The sequence below is a fragment of the Ornithodoros turicata genome, chromosome 4, assembly GCF_037126465.1.
Source record: "Ornithodoros turicata isolate Travis chromosome 4, ASM3712646v1, whole genome shotgun sequence".
NCBI lineage: Eukaryota > Metazoa > Arthropoda > Arachnida > Ixodida > Argasidae > Ornithodoros > Ornithodoros turicata.
The window spans coordinates 70,524,640-70,546,028 of NC_088204.1; the positions used below are offsets into that span (position 1 = coordinate 70,524,640).

Sequence of the window (21,389 nt, forward strand, 5' to 3'; positions counted from 1 at the left end):
CCAAACTTATTAACCATTATTAACGTAACACGCGTATTAAAAATAATGCCAACTTATTTACCATGTCCTTTCGTGAATTGAAACAATTTTTGTTCCATAATATAATTACCCTTTTTTTATATATGTCCCTGTTTTGTTCACGTCCGCACTTTTGGGTCAAAATATGTTTATCGTTCAACACAATATCCTGATAATCTTTTTGTAATCTTGATATGCGCAGCTGTCTTTATAAGGAGATGTGCGTTTCTTTTTCGTATTTTAATGCTAGAGCGCAGTCGTGCTGTTGTTGTGTGCCTCATTGTGGTAACCAGTGATGTGTGTCTTTTTGTTTTCCTGTTATCTTTCTTTTTGTAAGTATATATTAGATCCCTATGTCCCTCGCAGTTGCTGCTACTGTAGAGGAGTCGAGGCACCTCTCAAGCTGCGAAGCTTTTAGCCTCGTCTCCTCCCATCTTTTGATGGAATAAAGATATATGTATGTATGTAATGTAAAACATGCTGAGCACCCACCACCGGGACGAATGACACGTTGATTATTTTGGACTCCAAAATACAGAGGTGCGTACATCTTTTTTGTGGCAATTAATATTTATTCAAGGTGCTACAGAAGGCCCTTAGCCTCCAACTTTCATGACAGAAAGATAGCGGTAACAATCTCAAATCCAGTCGGTTCTGAGCGTTGTATGGGGTGAATTTCTAGAGCCTAGGTCAATTCCAATCGAGAGGAATGTGGTTGTCAGTACCGGGGAAGGCGTATCTTAGTAGGGCTACCCGCCTCTTGCACTGCTTCCCGTAGCAAGAACCTTTTTCCTGTAGAAATATGTGAGAGACAGGGTTCATCTGTGACTCTAACGAAGTGGTAATGGTGGTGAAAGAAGGAAGTCACTGAAAAGGTTAGCCAGCTGTAGGACTCGAACCCACATCTTCTGGACTACCGGCCCAGGGCTCTCACCAATTAAGCTAAACTAACGCGCCTCTTCAGTGACTCCCAAGGGTGCGTCATTTGAAGGGACAAACACGCTCGCTCGCTCACTCACTCACTCGCCCACCCACCCGCCCTCCGCCTCAGAACATCAATTTCCATCATGCTAATAGTGGAATGTCTAATGGGGTGCTAAATTTATTTTGTCCTGTGAATGCAAAAGCATAGGTTAATCTAATGTATGTTTCTTACAGCGTCAGTACTTGCAGCACGGCAGGTTGTGCCAGCTGGCGATTCGTACGCCGAGACGTCTGCTAAGTCATTGGCACCACGTTCAGCTGGACAACAATATATCTCACAAGACGAATTCTCTGCATTTTGCTTCTGAAAAAGGTTAAGTATTAGGTTCACTAGTATAGCAGAACATCCAAGGGCAAATACATGTCTGCGTTATCACCTATGCTCCACAGCGAACATGTACGTCACAGATTTCTTTGACCTCACTTATAAGTAAAACTATTATTTATTTTATTGTCACGTGCTAATAATAGTGCTCACTTTTATTAGCACAATATTGCACTGTTGAAAAGTTACAAGACGTATCGAGCGATCCCCGGGTGTCTGTGGCGGCGATATCTCTTAAAAATGAACTTCACCGCGTATCACGCTTCTAGCCAACCATCTCACGCAACAGACGGCAACCCCCGGCACTGCTCCTAGCCCGAACCATATTTCTCAAGGCACGACGCCGTTTCCTTTTTATCGAACAGGCACTTCGAGCTGACGCCTTGAATACCTCCAGGGATGAATCCTGCGATTTACTGTATTAGTATACGAATTATCTCAGATTGTAACATGTAGCATACTTGAACAGTAAGTTGAGCATCGTATTGAAGTTACGTTCCTTTAATCGTCGTCGTCGTTTGCGAGTAACATGGTATCTTTCAAATACTTTCAGAGGTCAGTATTTAGCAGTTATAACCCTGTAATACTACCAGTCTTCAATGACCATTGAAACCAACGACAATAGAAAATGCGCGTAGCGCCTCCAACAGTGTAACGCGTCAACTTCTCAACGAGCATTGGATCCTGCCTCCTGATGTATTGGTATATTACACGCTAGGTGGTGCTACCTGCATTTTCAATGGTCCTTGGTCTCAATGGTCGTTGAAGACTGTCCGCGTGACAGTGATATTACTTGAATACTTTTTCGATAACCTACACTCATTTTCCGAGTTAGTTCGAACATACTTCTGTGTGCGAGACAAGGAGGTCAGAGAAAGACCCTCTTTTGTATTGTAAATGTGCTTTGTGCTGTACACGTGCTTTGTGGTCCGAGATATTCGGAACACACACGTCCCTCTTGGGAATGGGTGGCGTGCAGCGTGCAGGTGCAGGTGGTGCAGCGTCGTGCAGGTAGCAGCACCTGCAGGTGCAGGTGGCGTGCAGGTGGTGCAGCGTCCCGGGTTTGGGATCATAGGTGAGGCGATTGGTAAACCATCGAGACCCCTATAAGGCAGGATATAAGATCCGTGCCGAAAGCCGTAGCGAGAGAGGGTACGTACAATATTTATAACTCTTTGTCAGGTTAGAGCGACGATAAGGAGATTAACGACAGTAAATTCTGTCGTGCCTATCGAGTATTGGTTGACATCTGTAGAGCGGCTGTTCGGTATTGAGGAGAGTGTGATTGACAAAAGCCGGGGTAGGCTGTCGGATAGTAATTTTGAAAAGCAGTTGTTCTAGCGAGCTAATAAAGCTTTTTGGTACTACCATTTTTAACTTCACGCTCTACGTATTTTCCTAATAGCGAATTCGAAAGGTTATGTCAAAGTATCGTGAAAGTAACATTGGAGGGAAGTGCCTCAGGAGGAGGGTGGCGGATATTTCGAACAGAGGATGTTCTTCTTCTGGGCGCAGTTCTCATCATTAGCATGGTATTTAAAGGGTTAGGTATTGCATGTTAAAGGCTCATGCGAATTGTGAGTCAGCAGCACGGGGGAAGAAAGAGTCCGTCCAGTCTTTTACGACCGAGGTAAACTTTGTTAGATTGTGGAAAGGATTACGTGGATGAAGGCATCTTTGCAGCACTCCGGCTACAAACATGCGAAGTTCACAATGAAGTGCACGAACAATGGCACGAAATGAACACAGGCATGCACGGGCGAACATTCCGAAAGGTAAGGAGGTTAGTGGTTACGTGGAGCCTTTCTTGTAACATATATATTTGTAACATACAGTAGTGATATGCAATATAGAAAGCAGTAGCAATGGAAAACATAACAGTGCAGATAGACGGTGAAGGAGATAGTGTACAAGAAGGAAAATTGTCTGGACGTATTTCATTTAGAAGGGTGAGGGTTCGTAGGGTGTGTAGGGTGCCTTGTGCTTTGGTAATATCGAACGGGTGAAAGGTGTTGAACTTGTATACGAGATATGACTCCCTGTCATCTCCGTCACGTATGCATCTGAACCCAGTTTCTAGTATATATATTTTAATGTTCACAAAATTGTGATTAGGAACGTTAGAATGTTCGGCGACTGCTCTGGGGAGTTCGTTGGAGGTGTCGGTTCTGTGACCGGTAGGGCTTCACCAATGTATTGCAGAGAGCAATCGCGGCATTGAATGCAGCATATGCCATTGGTGCTTGTGCATGTGATTGCGTGGTTAACAGAGTTGGTTAACACAGGCACACACACACACACACACACACACAGAGACAGAAAGGAAGGAAGTTGGTGAGTACTGGTGTTCGTGAACACCATGATTGGTGTTCAAGCAGAAGATTCGAATTTCAGGAGCGTGACGCACGTCCTCCTTTGCGTCCCAGTAAATCATATACGTCCCAATGACATCTGCGAGATATCCCATTTTGGACATAAGGATACCCCAGAGAGCACCCTGCAGATCCCCAAGATATGCAGGGGAGATCCAGGAGACCAGGATTTCGGCACTTTTTGTACATCCCAGGAACATCCCCACGACGTCGCCATGAGACTTTTGGACAAATATAGGATGTTACTTATAATTGCTTTTCAAATGTATTAAATTTAATTATAGTTTCCGCGCCATACTTTTGCTTGACACATCAGAAGTGATGACGACACGGTGATATACCTACCACACATATGTAAAGAGTGTTTAAAGGTGCTCTCACCCAAAACAAGAGCAGTCTCTCTTTTTGACCCCTCCACCGCGTACGCATATTTTAAGAGAAACCAGAGCATTCACAATAGCATCTGTTGCCGAAATGGCCGGAGCATATACTGAAACACAAATTGTGCACGTTTATTATAAGACACTGGGACATAAGTCATTTGTAACGGTGAGGGGGTGCGTCTTTGCAATTAACTCGTGTATCTGCAGATTCAAGACATAACCAGTAAGGTTTCTGGCATTCCTTCCTATCTAATATTGTGTTTTCAATCCAGGCAATTGTCTATAATGTGATTAGCTCCTGAGTGGAGGTGCAAAAGTGATAGAATTCCTCTGTTGCTTATCGGGTGTTACGCACAGATAAATACGTTGCACGGCCAGCAGAACGCGAACGATAGATGTATAACGATTTTACTTGTTGTCCCATATCTAGTTAACGTTCACAGAAGTTTTTGCTTGGTCTGGGGGAGCACAAGAAAAATGTTGCTGTCGAAACCATGTCAAGCATCACATATTTGCTCGTATATCTCCAGGTGACATCCTGGTGATATCCCATTGACGTTCAATCAGTGCCCAAGCTTTGGTATATACTGGATCTTGCACGGATACCCCTGGGATCTGCAGGCTGCTTACATTCAAACATACAAAGCGCGATATCCTACAGATGTACCTGGGACATCTGTTATTTACTTGGTAAAACCGAAATGGGATTGTTGTCCTGGGATGTCCCACAGATATCACATGGATGTCCAGATATTCAGGACGTCCACGACCTTGTAGGGTATCCTATTGATATTAGTGGTTTACTGGGCTGTGGCACGATATGCAACAATGATTACAAATTAATGTTAACATCACGACACGTGATGTTTTTGTAGTGTGGTATAAGCCACGCAAATTAGTACAACCTTCATTACGTTACCTTTGAACTGCTGCATTCTTTAGCGCTTTGGTTGCCCATCTTAAATGCGCAGAATTCATTCTTGTCAATTCTCTCCCCTGACATGGTGTAGAAGGGGACCCATTTCGAGAAGCTCGTATGGCCGTAGCAGTTGATCCATATTCTTCTACAGTAAACATGGAATATTGTTTTATTTTAGAAAATAATATACTTTTTATATAGTGTATACATACTGGGGACGCGATGAGTATGTTAATAACATGCATTCCTATTTCTTGTATTTACTTATTAATTTATTGTTCTGGTTTGTTTTTTCCAAGTACCCGGGAGGAGGGGGGCTGTGGAAAAAAAGCCTAGACGCGACTTGACTAGCTAACAACCCGAAGACAAGGCAAATGGTGGTAGTAGGCGAATGTGGGGTAAAATGAGACACGGGGCAAGACGCGACATTTTTTGCTCGACGCCGCCTGTCTCGGAGGCGCGTTGCTCCATGCGCTTGAAACTTCACTCATAGGTGGCTCTGCATGTTCGCTTTATTGCACATGATAACTGTCCGGATTGGTGTATGCGTTGAAGAGAAAAAAAATCGGTTACTTCTACCTGGGAATGTAAAGATCTGCCAAAAATGCGCAATTTTCTGCAGTCCTTTTTCCTATCATTTCTGCAGCAGCGTTACGCGGGCTTATTCTGTCAATGTAAGTTTACATGCTATTTCTTTATTCAATCATCTAGGTATATGCCAAATATGCGTTCTACAGAAAAATTTGCGCATCTCATGATATGCACGGGGCAAAACGCGACAATTTAATGTAATTTAAAATTAATGCAATTGAAATTTAACATAATTTAGAAACGGATAAGTCGATTAATAGTTCGCTTTATGGTTGTTCCTCAGCGATTTCTTCTTTACACATTGCCTAGAATTTTCCGCAAATTTTCCTGTTTCCTAGGATATTTCCTGCAAAGCAGTATAGCGCGCGCAACAGAGAGCGATGAGCGACACATCAGACTGGCGGTGCAAAGGACGCTGGAGCAAAATAACCGGCCTCTGTGTGGTCTTATTGTACATCATGTGGCCGGTGGGCACAAGGGGGTTGTGAAGGGGCCCGCGGGATTTACTTTGTCTGCTTGGATTGCAAAAACTAATTTGTATAGGTCATTACGACGGCGTGTCTCATCTTGCCCCACGCGATATCTCATCTTGCCCCCCAGGGTTGGGGAAAGACGAGCCCTTATGGTCGATTTCGAATCCGAACCGAGTCGATAACATATTATCGATTCGACTCTGCGCCATAAATTAATCCACGTCGTTTTCGTTTTCTGTTGCTTCAGTGCGACCGCCCTGCTACACTTAACCGTCGCTATTCCATTCGCTATAATGAGTTTGATGAACATTAAAAGTTAGAATTTTCAATCACTTTAGTTGAAACAGCCTGCGCAGGACACTTTCTCCTATCGCCGCATCTTTTGCGCACTTTTTGCGACAATCAAGCAGGCGAGGCTAAAGCAGCACCGCTACTAATTTTTTCCGACTATTTTTGTTGCAATGTTCCGTATAGTTTATCTTGGATCTGCGGTTACCCGCGGAGGACATGATATTTCTGTAAAAAAAAAATGCAGGACGGTTATGACTCGTATAACGCGAAATTCAGCGCCAGCTGTGTGCGAGGTTAAATGAGGGCGAATGAAAGTGTGGAGACATTTTTTTCATTCATGATGAGTATTAATTTGTGGTAGCTGAAATGCTTGGCGAGGAGAGTGGTGTCCTGAACGAGGGGGCTGTTCTGGAACACCAAGTCTGTGCATGAGCCATGTCTACTTGTGGGTTGGTGGATGTCGGTGCACAGCGGAAGGTGCAGTTGTTTGAACACGCCACTTAGGAAAGTGGTGTTCTTCGCCAGTGAAACTTCCACGCTGAAGTGTCCGACGACGAGAAGCTAGTGCGTGTGGTAAGGCGCGGGTACATAAAAGACAGAGTCGCAGATGTGTTCTGGGGCGGCGCGAGGCGAGAAGCAGCACACAGCCTCCACGAGTCCTGTGGGAAGCTTCACGGCACAGCTGAGGCTGTAAAACTGCGTACTTCGTTTTTTTATCTCACTTTGCATCGATAGCGGTTGTAAGGCGGTTGTAAGCGGTTGCTCGGGACCTCGTCAAGCTGCCCCGAGCAGCTTTTTGCCCCGAGTCTCCGCACTGTTACAGTGAAATAAAGATTTGATTTGATTTGATTTGATTTAAACTGCCGGGTTCTCTTCTTACATATTGTTTATTGTCATCACTAGGAAACAAAGAACAAGAAAAACCGTGGGGCGTGTCCAATAGCTTTCGCCAATAGCTTGTACCCCAATTGCTGAGCGCACATGCGATGCGAGTTTTGTGCGGACATGCGAATGCCGACGACGCCGACGCGATCTCGGGAAAGTCTCCACGATGCAGCTGAAACTCTAAAAACTGAGGTCGGCTTTGCAATTTTCAAAGTTTGACTGAAAAATTAAATTTCCCTCCATTCAAAATTACCCACAGCCTTTCAAAATGGCGGCAAACGTTTCCAGAAGGTGATTGCCGAAACTCCCACAATCCTTCGGTCAGTACGTCAGGAGTGAAATTTTATTGCTTTAGGTGAAACATCTTGTATCATATAGGCTTTGAGGCTTTATAGGTGCAATTTGTGATTTTGGAGTTGTGGAGTTTGACATCCGGGATTTCGAACGCTGGCGCACCCGTCCTATCATCCATTACTCCACAGTTTTCCCAATAAACTAAAACATGGTTTCATAAGACGCGTTTTCTGAGCATGTAGATATACGCAGAAATAGCCATATTAAAATGAAAATAAGTTGCACAGGAGAATACAGCTTTATATTATACACCAAACCTAGTACATAAGGTAGCTCCCGTCAACCTTGACAATAGCATTGGAGAAAATTCAATATTTCCGAGCGCGATAGCAGCCGCCCTGGGGGAACTGAGGGAATTTAACTCACTGGCCAATTGATTGAACTTGAGGAACCATAGTGTCCCGTAGATTTTCTATATGTTGTCTAATAACGTGGAATTGTGTGCATGCTGTCTTATCGTAATGTTCTCTCCTGCAAGTTGATAAGCAAATTTAAAAAATATATATATGGAGAAATTGAATTCGGCAACGTTCTCTTTCTACCCTTCAGTTCCTTAAATGCTCTGGGAAGGTTGGGCCTACTTACAATAGCGCATCGATATCAAAATGAAAATGTTATAGTACTCGATTTCTGTGTACATCAAGTTATATGTCACTGAACAACGGCAAGAACGTTTCGAAGCGGTTTTCCATGTATGGGCTTGTTGTTTTTTTAGGAAGAGGGCGCGGCGTTCAAGATTAGTCTATAATTTGGAACGGACGTACCAAGTGCGAAGTAAATGGCTTTACTTATTTTGGAGGGTACGCGTCCCCCGAAAAACAGCGTGTAGTCTTTTTTCAGAACACGTGAACATGAGCATGTCGTTTCATGATTGAGCCTAGATATACCCCTAGATAGGTTATAGTACCTAATTTGTGTCATTTATCTAGATGGTAGCGTAATAATCAATTACGGTTTCGGAGTATTGAGCCGGTCATGACAATCTTGGAAGAAAGCGCACATAGAATGTTATTTATGATAACATTCCAGAAGGTTCCGAAATGTGAAAAAGGTGCAAAATGTGAACTGCCTTCTTGACAATATACCTGCTATAGGATGTAATAATTCGGGGGTTGATGTCACGAGGCAATTATGATCAGCAATGGCAGAGTGGTCAGTCTGCACACCTACGGACGTGCGGCACACTACGTCGTTTCAGCACATTTTGAAGAGTAGCAAGCCAAATATTGGCTGACCTCTCTCAACACTTAAAAACAACAACAACAACACATGGATTTGTACTCACTTCAAATGCGACATGATGTGCTTCCTGCGACATTCATCAAAAGCGTCGCTGCCGTCGCTATCACATTCGAGAGACAGGCCACCCAGCCTGCAATGAGTGATACATAGTGCAGTAACAAAGCGATCGGCTTTCGAAAAGCCGTTTTTTTTTGTTTTTTTTTTTTGAGCGAGGAGGTGGTGCTCCTCGCATGGGGCTTCCATCAGGTAATGAGCCGCGTATAATTAAACTGCAAGCACGTACTCAAACTGATACTTATGGTATATTCCGTATTGTTTATCGATCTCGCTGGAGAACTCAATACGCAAAATATAATGCCGTCGGTGAGCATTACGCGTCTTCGGAGCTCTTCGGAGCAGGTCCTGACCCCAACTTCAAGGCCACAAGGAAAACTCGAGGAAAGCACCGCAGCAGCACAGATCGTGCCAAGATTCAGACCCGGGTCACCTTTGGTGTGTTCCCAAACCGAAGTAAAGAATCTCCCTGGGTAAATTGCAGAGGCTGAACGAGCAATTAAGAAAAACGCAGCATTCACCTGACAGGTGACCTATCAGTGTGGTTCGCGTCCCGCCACAGGCACTGACTGACTTTTCGTCAGTGTAGAGGAGGTTCTAGGATGGAAAACTGTCTATACGATCAGTAACATCAGCTCTCATGCATTCATTGCAAAATGACGGGGAAAAGTGCAGACTAAACCGTAAATGCTAATACATCTCCCATCGGCATCCCGAATATGTAACATAATTTTTCCTGTATGCTGACATATTCCGCGCAACAATTGTCTTGTAAAAACTATCTGGTGTTTAGCTTAGTCATGAAAGTAGCACATCAAATAGTTTGTGTCTTTATGCAATGGGGTGTGCAAACATCTCCTGATGAACTGCATCACCACAACAACATGGTGTCTAAATGCTGCGTCGTTACTTACAGCGCCGCAATGTTTTGACGGAAAACATCGAAACCGCCGTAGGACCACAGAAAGTCATTTCCAATGGCTATATTATTGTCCGTGCAGGCACCTCGCACCCAAGCAGCGCCTGGTGCCTCTGAAACGGAATGAGTGTGATCTATCATCAGCACAACGAAGTAAAGAGTTCACAAAATGGAATGGTATCGGGTTGCATGAGGTGTTACAAGTACATCTTACCTTTCCCGCCTGAAAGGATGGTGGTTCTAGGACAAATTATATAAATAGTTAGGTACCGAATTTAACGTAATGAATTTCTGGGAATATCACTTGAAAGGCAACTCACTTTGTCAGCACGTAAATAATGTCGGCTTCACGTGCTCGTAGTTCCTTATTTTTAATTTCCTGTGTCACATTATACATAGCATTGAAGTTAACTTTTCCGTCCGTGGTAATTCGCTCTTTCTCTTCTGTTGCCAACTGTAACAAATGGGGCAATACGGATTGAGTAGGTACCTCATCTGACAGCACCTAAATACCAAATATTTTAACTGCTGGCATCGTGAACGAGCAGATACAGCTCGCAAAATTGCCGAGATGACCTCAAAGTTACTAAACAGCATCCCATTTTAGTGCCCTCAAGTTCAAGGTGCCTCCAGGCAAAGATGGAATTCACACGCATTGCAGGGAAACGAACCGCGTCAACCAGTCAGTTATGGCTTTTCTTGCTGAGCTCTCAGTTACTTGAATCCGCAAAAACGGGGTATCTTGGATGAATTCGAATGGCTCTAAACTTAACCGGACTATGTCTCTCGTATTCTTTCAGGTAAACCGGGAAAGCCGCAACCCTCCTTGTCAAAAACGAGGGCATGATTTACTGCACTGGAGTAGCATGGTGCCGCGCTGGGTCAGCACTCCTGCTCTCTCTGTTTTGAAATCGTATATCTATTGGCATCAAGTATAAGGGAGCTGCTCATGGAGGTTGCCCTTTAACCAGGAGCAAAATTGTAATGCGCAAATCATGATTCTCCTTTCGTTCGTGTTTGGAGTAATTCACTGCTCTGTCGTCTGGTACTTACCTTGTGAACACCAAGGAGACCTAACTTGACGGTGGGTTTCGTAAACTCCATCAGATTGATGTTTACCTGAAAATAACCTAAGTGTTAAAACGTGAAAGAAATGTTTTAAAAGTGTTAGATCACAAAACAAATATTTAAACATCTGTTTCTCCCGGTGGTATGTATTGCGATCAATACCTATCGTGACATACAGATCCATGCTACGGTTCAGATCCGTCCACGCTAAGGCTTCTATCATCGTTCTCTCAATAGTAGCCGACGTTGCGACGTTTAGACGTTGCGATATATCGAAACAGAAGAATTCAGAAAATCCCGGTGCTCCTTGCGTGCGCCTTGCATCCTGGGATATCACTGGAATGAACTATCCCTCACGTTTCCTCTTCTCTAACCTTGACTACTGCTGAATAATCGTCGGAGAGAGAAGGACCTGAAGCATCTTGGAGACCTTGTCCTCGTCTGTTTTCAGCAAGTTCCCATAGTCTAAAGCGACGCTAAGCTCTTGGGATTTTCTGAAGCCGTCTGCAGGCATTGTGTCGCGGTTCAATGTACCAGCGCCTCTCAACATGGCGAAAAGGAAATCGAAGTTAAGGAATTCCCGAACATTGGGAACTACTAAGGCGGGTCACCAGAAAGACGTTCCTTATTAACATTGGAATAGCAGTTTTACTTTGCAAGGTGTTGTCTGTGGCTCACCGCTCAGAGTAGTACGTGGGATTTGCCATACATTTCCACGTAGCAAAAACATCACTACTGCGAAGGCTTGCTTGTGTGGTCATTAACTAGGAGGCATACTTTGAATAAAAAGAACTGCTTGCCCGTAAATTCATGTCCATTCCTTGTTAGTTTCACGCTCATTACGTAAATCTGCTTTCCGATAAACGTTGAGCTGTTTATGCCTAGTAGTTATTCGAAGCTTTAAAAATCAGTTGCTTCTATGAAGGACGGCTGTTCAAGAGATGATGTGGTGGATGATGATGAGGTGGTGTTGGTGAACTCCTTCAAAGCGATAAATTTAACAAGTCGCTCTACGCGGCAACGTAAGACTTCGTGACGGACACACTGTGCTCGCGGTACGCTGAAATTTTGTCACCACCGCAGCATCAATGGGGGGAAAATGTAGTGATTTCACGAAAAAATAGAACGCTTTCGCTAAAAATTAAGTAGCATTTCAAAAAGAGTTTCGCAACCGCTAGCAACGTAACGCTTCGACTTTTAAACGCGTTCGGTACAATGCCCCCAATGGTTCAGGTAGTTTCTCTTCGCCAAGTTAGACCTGCCCGATTACACAGAGTGCCCCAGAAAAAAGAAAAAAAAAAGCTACCCCACGTAGAACCATAAGGTCAACGGCATTTGTTCTTACTAGGTTTTTGCCACATCCTGATGTGCATGGCATGTAACGTAAGTTTAATTACGGAAATATTTTCAAAGTGACCTTGGAAATTTGCCAAGTAAATGTCACTTTCTTACCCCACCACATGAAGAGCGTGCCGAATTTACTCAAATTCCTGATAATTGACAGTGATATTCAGGATCTATCCTATCGGGAAAAATAGCAGAACATCATGATTCTCGGAACAATTGAGTATAACGCGCGACGACTTTTTTTAGCGCAGTTACTGTCAGTCTGACGAAAGGAGGTTGGAAACCCAGCCACCAGAGTAATAGTAGAAGTGCTACTTCCTGAAGCTGGGTGTGGGAAGACATGGTCCCAAGCCGGACGCGATGAGTCATGTCTGTGTTATCTCTTTGTGCCACGTCTGTGTGGGTTGGGTGTCCCGCCTCCTGTCGTCGAACTGAATTGTGCTGAAAAATTCGTCGCGCGCTATCCTCTGGGAGCTCCGTAGAGCATGATTTGCGGCTATTTTTTCCGATACGGTACCCCTTCAATATTCCTGTCAATTATCATTAGGGTTCGTGGTTTTCGGCATTTTCCGAAAAATGCCGGAAAACACCCCCCGAATGATTTTTTTCAGATTCGGAATATTCCGAAAAAATCCGAATTTCTCGTATCCTGACAGCTGCCATTCCTGGAACGGCAAAGAGAAACCCCCTTGGAACCTCCCTTTGTCGACTATTTCTCAAGCGTGGCATTATCTTCGGGCTGTGCTCTTGTTTCGGTTTGCGTTTGTGTGTGTCGGTCGGTGTGTGTTTGTGCGGTCGGTGACCGCCTTTTGGCAGCACACGTACTTAGTGACAAACCTACCTTTAGTGAATTTACTATTCAGAACCTTTATGGTATGTTGTTGTCGGGTTAAAAAGAGATCACGAGTGTACGGAGCTCCCAAACTGTTTCAAAAGCCGATCGCTCATCCCCTGCCCTAGCCTTCTAGTTAATTTTTGTGTTTTTTCTATTCCTCTATCTACTCCCCTCCAGTTACTAGTTGGAGTGACCCCTGTTTCCGTTCCTGAGGCACTTCAAGGCACTTCACTGTATGAGGACTTATTCTTATTTGTTCTACGAGATGAATCTCGTATGAATGATATAAAGCGCGAGTTTTTCGAATATGCTGTATGCCCTTCCCCTCAGGTGGATATATCTGCTATTCAGTTTTGGACGACCTGTTCCAGCACATGGCCTTTGTTACCCCATTCTCAAATGTCGAAAATAAAGTTGTTGTTTGCCTTTGTTATCGCAGTGCGCCTCAAGCATACTGGCTATTCCTGTTTCTAGCACTAACGTTGAGCGCGCGTTCTCTAAACTGCGTGTTATTAATCGCAAGGAGCGAGCCGCTATGACAGATGCGAGCATGATGATGTGCGCTTGCATCTATCACAACAAGAGACAGTCTTGATAACGCGGTCCGCCCCCGTGTGGGCCGTGTCTTGGAATGCGCGGCCCGTAAAACGGTCGTCGGGGCAACATCGCTTGCGGTGTTGTTTCCGGGAAGATTTTTTCTAAAGTCTCCTTGTTTGCTGGTTTGGCACAGGCAATAAAAGACATTGGTAATGAAGCCATGAATCGATTCACTTCTTTTCGGTTCGTTGTCACTTCACGCGCAAAATAGGCTTTCCTTCATGCGAAATAAATAGATGCCCGTATCCGGGCATTTATTTTTTGGGCGGAATATAGATGCCGAAAAAATCCGATTTATAGTCCCCCATATAAATGCCGATAAACACCCCCCGAATTGGGTTGAAAATAAATGCCGAAAACCACAAACCCTAATTATCATTAAATTGAGTAAATTCGGCACGCTCTTCACATTGGTGGGTTACAAAAGCGACCTTTACTTGGCAAATTTCCAAGTTCAGTCCGCAGAAATTTACATAATTAAACTTACGTTGCATGACATTCACATCAGGAGGCGGGACACCATCTACAACTAAGCTATAAAGCTGTTCTGATGAGGCTTAAAGGAGTACAGAGGGCCATCCAAAAAAAAATCAGATTAAGACATCTGATGAAAGTGTGTGTGTCATTATACCGAATAGCGCGAAAGGTTTTGATGTGTGCAATTTGTTTCCCAGAAAAAAACTCACATAAACATAGCTCCGCGCCTTCACCCTTAACTCGCCACTCCAGCTATAACGAGGATGAGGAGGTATGATGCCACGTCACCGATGACGGCATAAGGAGACTCGTTCTGGTTTGCCGGTCAGTGGGGGTCAGCGCCTTGTCCCTTTGCCGCCGTAAACCTGTTTTGCCAGTTTTCCCGGAGAATTGGGGAGAGAAGGAGCGGCCGAAGCATTACCGAGCAAGGAGAAAGGCTTTATCAGAACCCCGAACACCCGAGTAGCAGACGACAGCGGAGTAGCAGACATTTCTCTAGGCCAATCAGCGAGCGTTCTCCTTATAGTGTCAGCGCGCGGTTCCAGGCAGATCACAGGCTGGTACTGCTCTTCACCACCGTTGCGCACGGTCGCTTTTTGCGGCGTATTTCAGATTCAATTTCTGCGATAATTATGACTCCGTGGTGTAAATTACTTCGCATGGTGCATCTTACTAGTCTACTTAACAGTTTTATAGGAAGAAAACTGGGTGTTAAAAATGACTTCTGTGCTACTTTAATTATCGGCACGTTTCCGAGGCAGCAAAGCAAGATAGCTCGTCCTCGATCACAATCTCGTCCTTGAAGGAGGCTTAATGAATGAGAAGGTAGAGGAAGATCTCGATCTCATGCTAGGGGTACATGAGCGTCCTCATAGAAGCTGCCACGGAGCCCTGTAGCTCGATCTTTCTGCAGAATGCAATGCTTTCCAGGACAGTAACGCTGAATTTGGAAGAGGCTCCTTAAAGTGAGATGAATGAAAGGGAAGAATTACTTTTTTGTGTTGGAAGGGAGCACGACGCGCGAGAAAGCTTCATTTTTTTTTCTCCTTCTCATCTCAAAATTTGTGCGTTCTGGAATTTTGGACCATTTCGTACCTTCCGGTTACAGAAGAGTTTTCGTTATAAACACAATGTGTTCCCAAATGACAGGGCTGGTTTATTTGCATACAGATGGTACGAAATGCAATTTCGATCTGCCGTAGTCATTTTGCAGTTTCACTACAGGGCATTTCATTGTTGTTGTTATTCATTGTAAATAAGCAATGAGTCTTATGTATGGCGTCTACAGCCCTCTTTATACAAGAAGAATAAACAAAAAGTTCGTTTGTAGTGTGATTGAAATAAATAGCGCAGTCCGAAGAGTGCAGGAAGTGGGAGCACCAATTCAGAAGTTCAAACAGACCGACACACTGTAAAAATACACTTACCCCACCCAATAACCCTGCCACATAGAACTTGTAATCTTCAAGAGTGGCAGTGTTGTTTCCAATGTTGTCATCAACTACGGCGAAGACACCTAACCTTATGCTCTCATTTGGCAAACCCACTTTCTGAAAGAAATATCGCCATTAACTTCTTACCGCCTACTCGAGGGGTAATTTAACACATAATTTGCATGTCATATAAGGTGATATCGTGGTAACAGGTAATAACGTGGCATAAGGTCAGTGTAAGGTCAGGTTCACACCGCTATTTTTCCCGTCCGTGAGCTGTCCGATATTTTATCTGACAGTACGCCGTATCCGTTAGTGCTGAATATTCTGGATATCGAACAGGGAGCAACAACAACAACTTTATTTTGAGATGGTGAATGGGGAGTTTCATCGGCAGGGGTGATGCTCTACATCTTTGCTGGTTGTGATGTGGAGAATGAAATAAGGAGCCCGTTCACAGTAAGGATCGAAATCGTATGGTGTTTAAAAACGTCAAAAGAGGGCAGGGAGTTGGTAGGCTAGATTTGGCCAGGGACCAAGCAATTATGAGAGAGGGGGAGGGGGAGAGTCCAGCTGATGAAGACACCCGGAGAGTGCGGTTCGGGAGGTTGGTAGTATGGACAACGAAGAAGAATATGTTCTTCTAGAGCACCGCAGTGACAGCACCTGGAAGAGTCAAACTGTCTAAACCACTAACGCCACTGAACTGTAAAAGTGACATCGAGTCGCATTCGATGAACTAATACAGCATCTTGACGAGAGGTGTTTCGTGGCATGCGGAAAGCAAGCGTTGGACCAACTCTTCTCAGCATAGAAGGGAGAGAATGTCAGTCGTCCACTTGGGGAAGCCTGGGGTGTCACGAGGCGTTGAAGAACGGAACGACGGTCTCCTCTCGGCTGCATAATACTCGTCCATCTCCGAGACGAGAAAGCTGGCTCTGCGGCGCCGTCGGCCTCCTCATTTTTCCACCGCACCACAATGGGCTGGAACCCACTGGAGAGTCAGCCCGTGCCCTCTTTCGCACACAGGGTGGTGAACCATTTACAAGGGGTGCGGATGAGCCTCGTATGCCAGAATTTTCAAACGCTTCCAGTGCATATTTTGAGTTACTGAACACTGTTCATTCCCCCAGAGTAAAATCAACGATATGCTGCAAAAAGAAAAGGATGACGGAGTACCGCAGTGCTCGTGAGGTTCAATGTAAAAGGCGTCGTCCTCGCGCTACGCCACCGTATTGTATGAAGAATTCCGAGGTGTACTTGCCATTTCTGGATGCGCCATCTCTATATGCTGCTGCAGACGTAGAAAGCTTCTCGTCTAGCAGGGCACAAAATTGGGCTCGAAGGACTTGAAGATCTCTTCGTTCCACAACGTTTGGAAGACTTACAAAGGTCGGTGGTACTGGCAGAGACCAGGGGCCTTCCGCCGGTGTTACGTCCTTAGCTGCGAAGCCAGTGAGACTCTGGCATGTCCTCTGCACTGCCCGACAGAAGTCGCTTTCAGGGCGGTATCAACTTTTCCTGAGAAACAGGTGACGGAGAATGTGCACACGCAAACGGAGTAAGCGCCGAGGCGTTTCATGTTTACGCAGAACCTCAACCGGGAGTTCAGCAGCTGCAGCCAGGACTTGCCATGTTTCAGCCATTTTTGGGACTCCAAGGCAGCGACGAAGGCTTCGAGCAAACAAGGTTCAAGGAGTATTTAATGATGTTGTGGAAATGTTGTGTGTTTAATGTTCTGTGATTCTGTGTAGGAGTGCAAGGCTGTAAACCACAATCGCCCTCACCAAAGCCGTGTCAACTACTAGAAGGGAGCGCGGAACACAGCCCCATCCTGAGTCAGAAATACTTTACACCATGAAACACTTTGGTTTCATGGCGCCTAATGTGGCGAGCCCAGGGCAGGTCCGAGTCCATGACCACGCCAGGGCAGCCATGGAAACGTACAGACCCAAGCTTCTCTGCACCAACTCAAAGAAGAAATCTGTCATTGCCTTGCGCGTGAAAGGGAGCTCGACGAACCTTTTGGGCTTAAAGGGACAGTCTGGATCACAGATGTAAAGTAAATAGTACTCATCAGATTATTCCTTATATCTTTCCGAGCCACCATGCAAAATATTTCGTTTATATTCGGCTCCGAGAATTTGTAATGCAATTTTCATCTTGCATCTTTTGCCCCCGACTGAAAGCCGCACTTGGACAGTCGTGAAGCCAGGGGGTTCTCTTCCGGCCTTTGCGGCGTCTGCTCGGCTCCTCTCGGCGGGTTGTGTGTTCTTTGTGTGTCGCCGTTCTTAGTTTCCGTACCTTCAATACGCATGGCATTCCTGCTTTTTATTAAGAGTGACTGATTACTGCATACGTGGCGGTGTTGCTGAGCGATGAGGCATAGGTGTTGCTTAGTGCACCGTGAGAACAAGAATGAAAACGCAGCGTGCGTTTTTCGGGTTTGCGGAGACCGAACCCCTAAAACAGTTCGGGGTAGCCAGTATTCACCGTCCTGGATAAAAGCTCGGTGCCGTACCAATACCTTTTGAAAAGACAAGAAAATACAAGTAAGTAGGCAAATTTCTGAGTTCAGTTCGCAAATATTTACATAATTAAACTTACGATACATTACATTCGCATCAGGAGTGGGCAAAAACCAAGTAAGAACAAATGCCGTTGACCGCATGATTCTATGTGGCGTAGTGTTTTTATTATAATTCAATGACACGTTTTCTGGGACACCCTGTATGTACAATGAAAGATGTTCCAGCCTCAGAACACCAGTTTCTCTCTTGCTCACCCTGTATGTGCCAGGCTGTATCATATGCGCGCTTGATGTCTAGGAAAATGGATACGACAATCCGTTGATGAGCAGAGGAAGCGTTCGTAATATGGATACTGGGCTTACAGGGCTTAGTAGAAGAACAATCTCCGGTCGCAAACCGGTCGCAGACGCCATATTGATGCTGATCCTTGTTTACAATCCAAGGAGAGAAGGCACGTGCGTACTTCTTGCTTCGAAAGCCTTTCGTCCTTGAACTCTTTCTGTTCGGCAACAAAGCCCCTTTATCACTGGCGCCAGTGGGTCATAAGCCGGTTATTCCTGTAGATTACATTCAACACGGCCACGAAGGTGTCGACCAGATGGCGGACAGCATCAATATGGCGCGGACTTGATGGCTGATATGCGGATTCCGCTCGGATTCGGGCTTTTTGAGCGGCGCAATGACGACTCTGACGTCAAAATAAGCTCCTCCCACGAGGCGACAAAAGATCAAAGAATGGCCAAACTCGCCCTATAAATGGCTCTGATACAAACACCACCTATACGCCACCTATACGGGGTGATGTGAACGTGAAGCAGACAGAGGAAAAAATGGCGGTTTCCGGGCTGTATAGTGCATCGGAAATGCATGGGGTGAGAATTTGCTTTGCTTCTAACTTTTTTTCTACAAAGTGACAGCATTTGGAAAAAAATATGGATGAAACTTCCGGAAAATGATTATCATTCTGCAGAGTCTGAAGCGCCAGAAACGTAATTTTCTGAAAGCGTCAGAAGCGTGGAAGCGTCAGAAACGTGTTTTTGTCTTCCAGGGTTAGCTGTGGTTGGTTTTCCGGCTTCAGTGTGTTTACTTTCTTCATTGTATTAAAGTTGTTAGTGACGCTCGTTCCTATTTGTCTTCCATTGTCCGTTTGGTAACACATTGCAGCGATTTTTGCTCCTTTGTCATTTTCTATTTTTACGACGCGATCAAAATGTGTAACCTTTGCTAAATTCACCCTGCACTTGCAGTGGTCAGCCCCATTACATCGATCCAGCTGTAGCTTATACACTAGAGTACATTGCTTCTAAAGGGCGAATTGATTCGATGTTTTGCATAATTAGACTTAATTTAAAAACTACTTCACTTCGAAATTTAGATAAAAATCTGTATGCGACTTACTCTCTCAGTTTTGTGCGAAGATACTGATGCCACCTCTTGGTCCTCGCAAATAACGTGACCAGAAAAGAGGACGAGAAACAGAACCACACGTTCTGACGCCATTGTACACATTTTCATGTGCTGCTGCGAGATCAGCTACGTCAACTGAGGGGAACGAGCAACTCTGTGTTCAATATATACTGGAATGGAAGCTACTGTAACCCAATATGGAAACAATCCACAAAAAGAAAGGAAAGGTCGAGGGCTGGAGCAACTGGAAACACATTGTACAATACCTATCCCGTAATGAGGCGGGATAACGTCTCTTCCATCACCATCAACAACGGCACATGACTTATGTAATATACTTTTAAGGGTATCTACTAAAAGAATGGAGCTATATTTATCAGTATGCGCCAGCAGACATTTCTTGACCCCTACATTTGTCAAAGATTCAATTATAATGAGATAATTAAAAAGCTGCATGTCATCACCTTCATGCACTGGTGGTGGTGGTGATGGTGAAAGGGCTTGCCGTTGTCGGCCTCACGTATGTGGGCAACGTCACGACTGACGCCCTGGGGAAATGCGCGTCCTGGGCCGACTTCTAGGGGAACTGTGCCGCCATATGTCTGAAAGCGTCTGTGGAAAACCCAGGAAAAACCCCAGACAGCACAGCGGGCACCGGGATTCGAACCCGGGTACCTCCAAGCCTCGACGTGACATGGCTAGCACGCTAACCACTAAGCCACGGGAGCTGGTGCCTTCATGCACTTGTTGTTGGTCTTGCTTCTGCGTTCCGAGAAACTGTCTGACTACTGAGACACGTGCCTTTCTGGGGATTGGGAAACATGAAAGTGTATGAATTTAACGTAAAGACCCTAAAGAAACAGAGAGCGTCCACTGTAGGTTGCCTTAGTACTCAGACAACCACGTCGTCTGCAACAAATTTCCACCATCTTGGCTCAAATGCACAGCTCGCGATTCGCTCACAAAACTGTATCTATACGCTTGGCGACCCACTAGATTTTTGGAGTTGAGTAAATACGTAGCAGATGTGGTTTGAAAAAGTCGGGGAAATCGGTACACATTTCATGCGTGGTACGCGCGGGCGTCAACATGGCGGCTTTGCGGCATTAGCTTCTACAGAGGGTGAGTGACTCCATCCTCAGAAGCAGCGTTGCTTCCCTCTTACGTTTCTCTGAGGTTCGGATAAGCGATAGCTGTACGAGGGCGTCGTATGTTTTCTCGATGATATATTACCTGGTCAAGTAAGGATGACGCGGTTCTATCACAACTCGTTGTATACACTCGTGAAGCTGGATACAGCAGGATGTCGTAAAAGTGCGTCTCAAAGTCACCTTTATGTACGGAGATGTTTAAACGAAAATTGTTGGAACTGTGCTCCGCACTACGACGACCTTATACCCGAGGAAGACAGTCGCGCTTGACTTTTACGAATTCTGCTCCGAGAATTCTGCGAGAAGGCGTTTTCTGTGGCTACGCTCACAATCAACAAACGAACGCCTCAGCAGAGTCTTTAAGATTACAATTGTGCAATCCGGATCACCTTTCCTAGGCGCAACTACTTTATTTATTTACGTAATATTTATTTTAGCCTACAAAGACGGTGGAACCGGCCACAAAAGCCACTGCACGTGGCGTTGACGAGGTCACTGAACAGATGTTGACGCAATAGTTAAAAGCAAGATGCAGCAAGTTTCCTCGTGATACACCAAATAAAACTGGTTCCTGACCCTCTGACTAAGCGAGGCTAAGTAACCTAAATACAGGCGTTTTATGTCGTCTTAATTTCAGTGTCCCGCCATATCAGTAAGGGGCTACCCCAAAGCCGTGGTATCCGGCCCGCGTAGTCCCTCCATGGCTCAATGCGGCCCGCGCACACGAATGAGT

General features: G+C 45.1%; 1 protein-coding gene across 2 annotated transcripts; it reads right to left on the reverse strand.

The window, feature by feature from the left end:
- Nucleotides 1–574: 574 nt before the first annotated feature.
- On the reverse strand, nucleotides 575–19,681 carry LOC135391807 (uncharacterized). Of its 2 annotated transcripts, XM_064622276.1 has the most exons (10): nucleotides 19,497–19,681; nucleotides 15,562–15,684; nucleotides 10,864–10,929; nucleotides 10,131–10,264; nucleotides 10,025–10,050; nucleotides 9,806–9,923; nucleotides 8,881–8,967; nucleotides 5,002–5,146; nucleotides 1,175–1,306; nucleotides 575–810 (listed from the first exon to the last, which is right to left on the reverse strand). In XM_064622276.1, the coding sequence occupies exons 1-10, from the start codon at nucleotides 19,611–19,613 to the stop codon at nucleotides 709–711; spliced, it is 1,050 nt and encodes a 349-aa protein (XP_064478346.1). In that variant the 5' UTR covers nucleotides 19,614–19,681; the 3' UTR covers nucleotides 575–708. The 2 variants fall into 2 exon arrangements, with proteins under 2 accessions (XP_064478346.1, XP_064478347.1); XM_064622277.1 differs by lacking the exon at nucleotides 15,562–15,684.
- Between the last annotated feature and the right edge of the window lie 1,708 nt (nucleotides 19,682–21,389).

What these genes read in the sequence shown, in the direction of transcription:
- LOC135391807 (XM_064622276.1), bottom strand. Translation starts at nt 19,613, where the DNA reads ATGAAAATGTGTACAATGGCGTCAGAACGTGTGGTTCTGTTTCTCGTC. An exon ending in CTTCGCACAAAACTGAGAGA is followed by an intron (nt 15,685 to 19,496) that starts GTAAGTCGCATA and finishes TATTTCTTTCAG; the next exon opens with AAAGTGGGTTTGCCAAATGA. An exon ending in GTCTCCTTGGTGTTCACAAG is followed by an intron (nt 10,265 to 10,863) that starts GTAAGTACCAGA and finishes CATTTGTTACAG; the next exon opens with TTGGCAACAGAAGAGAAAGA.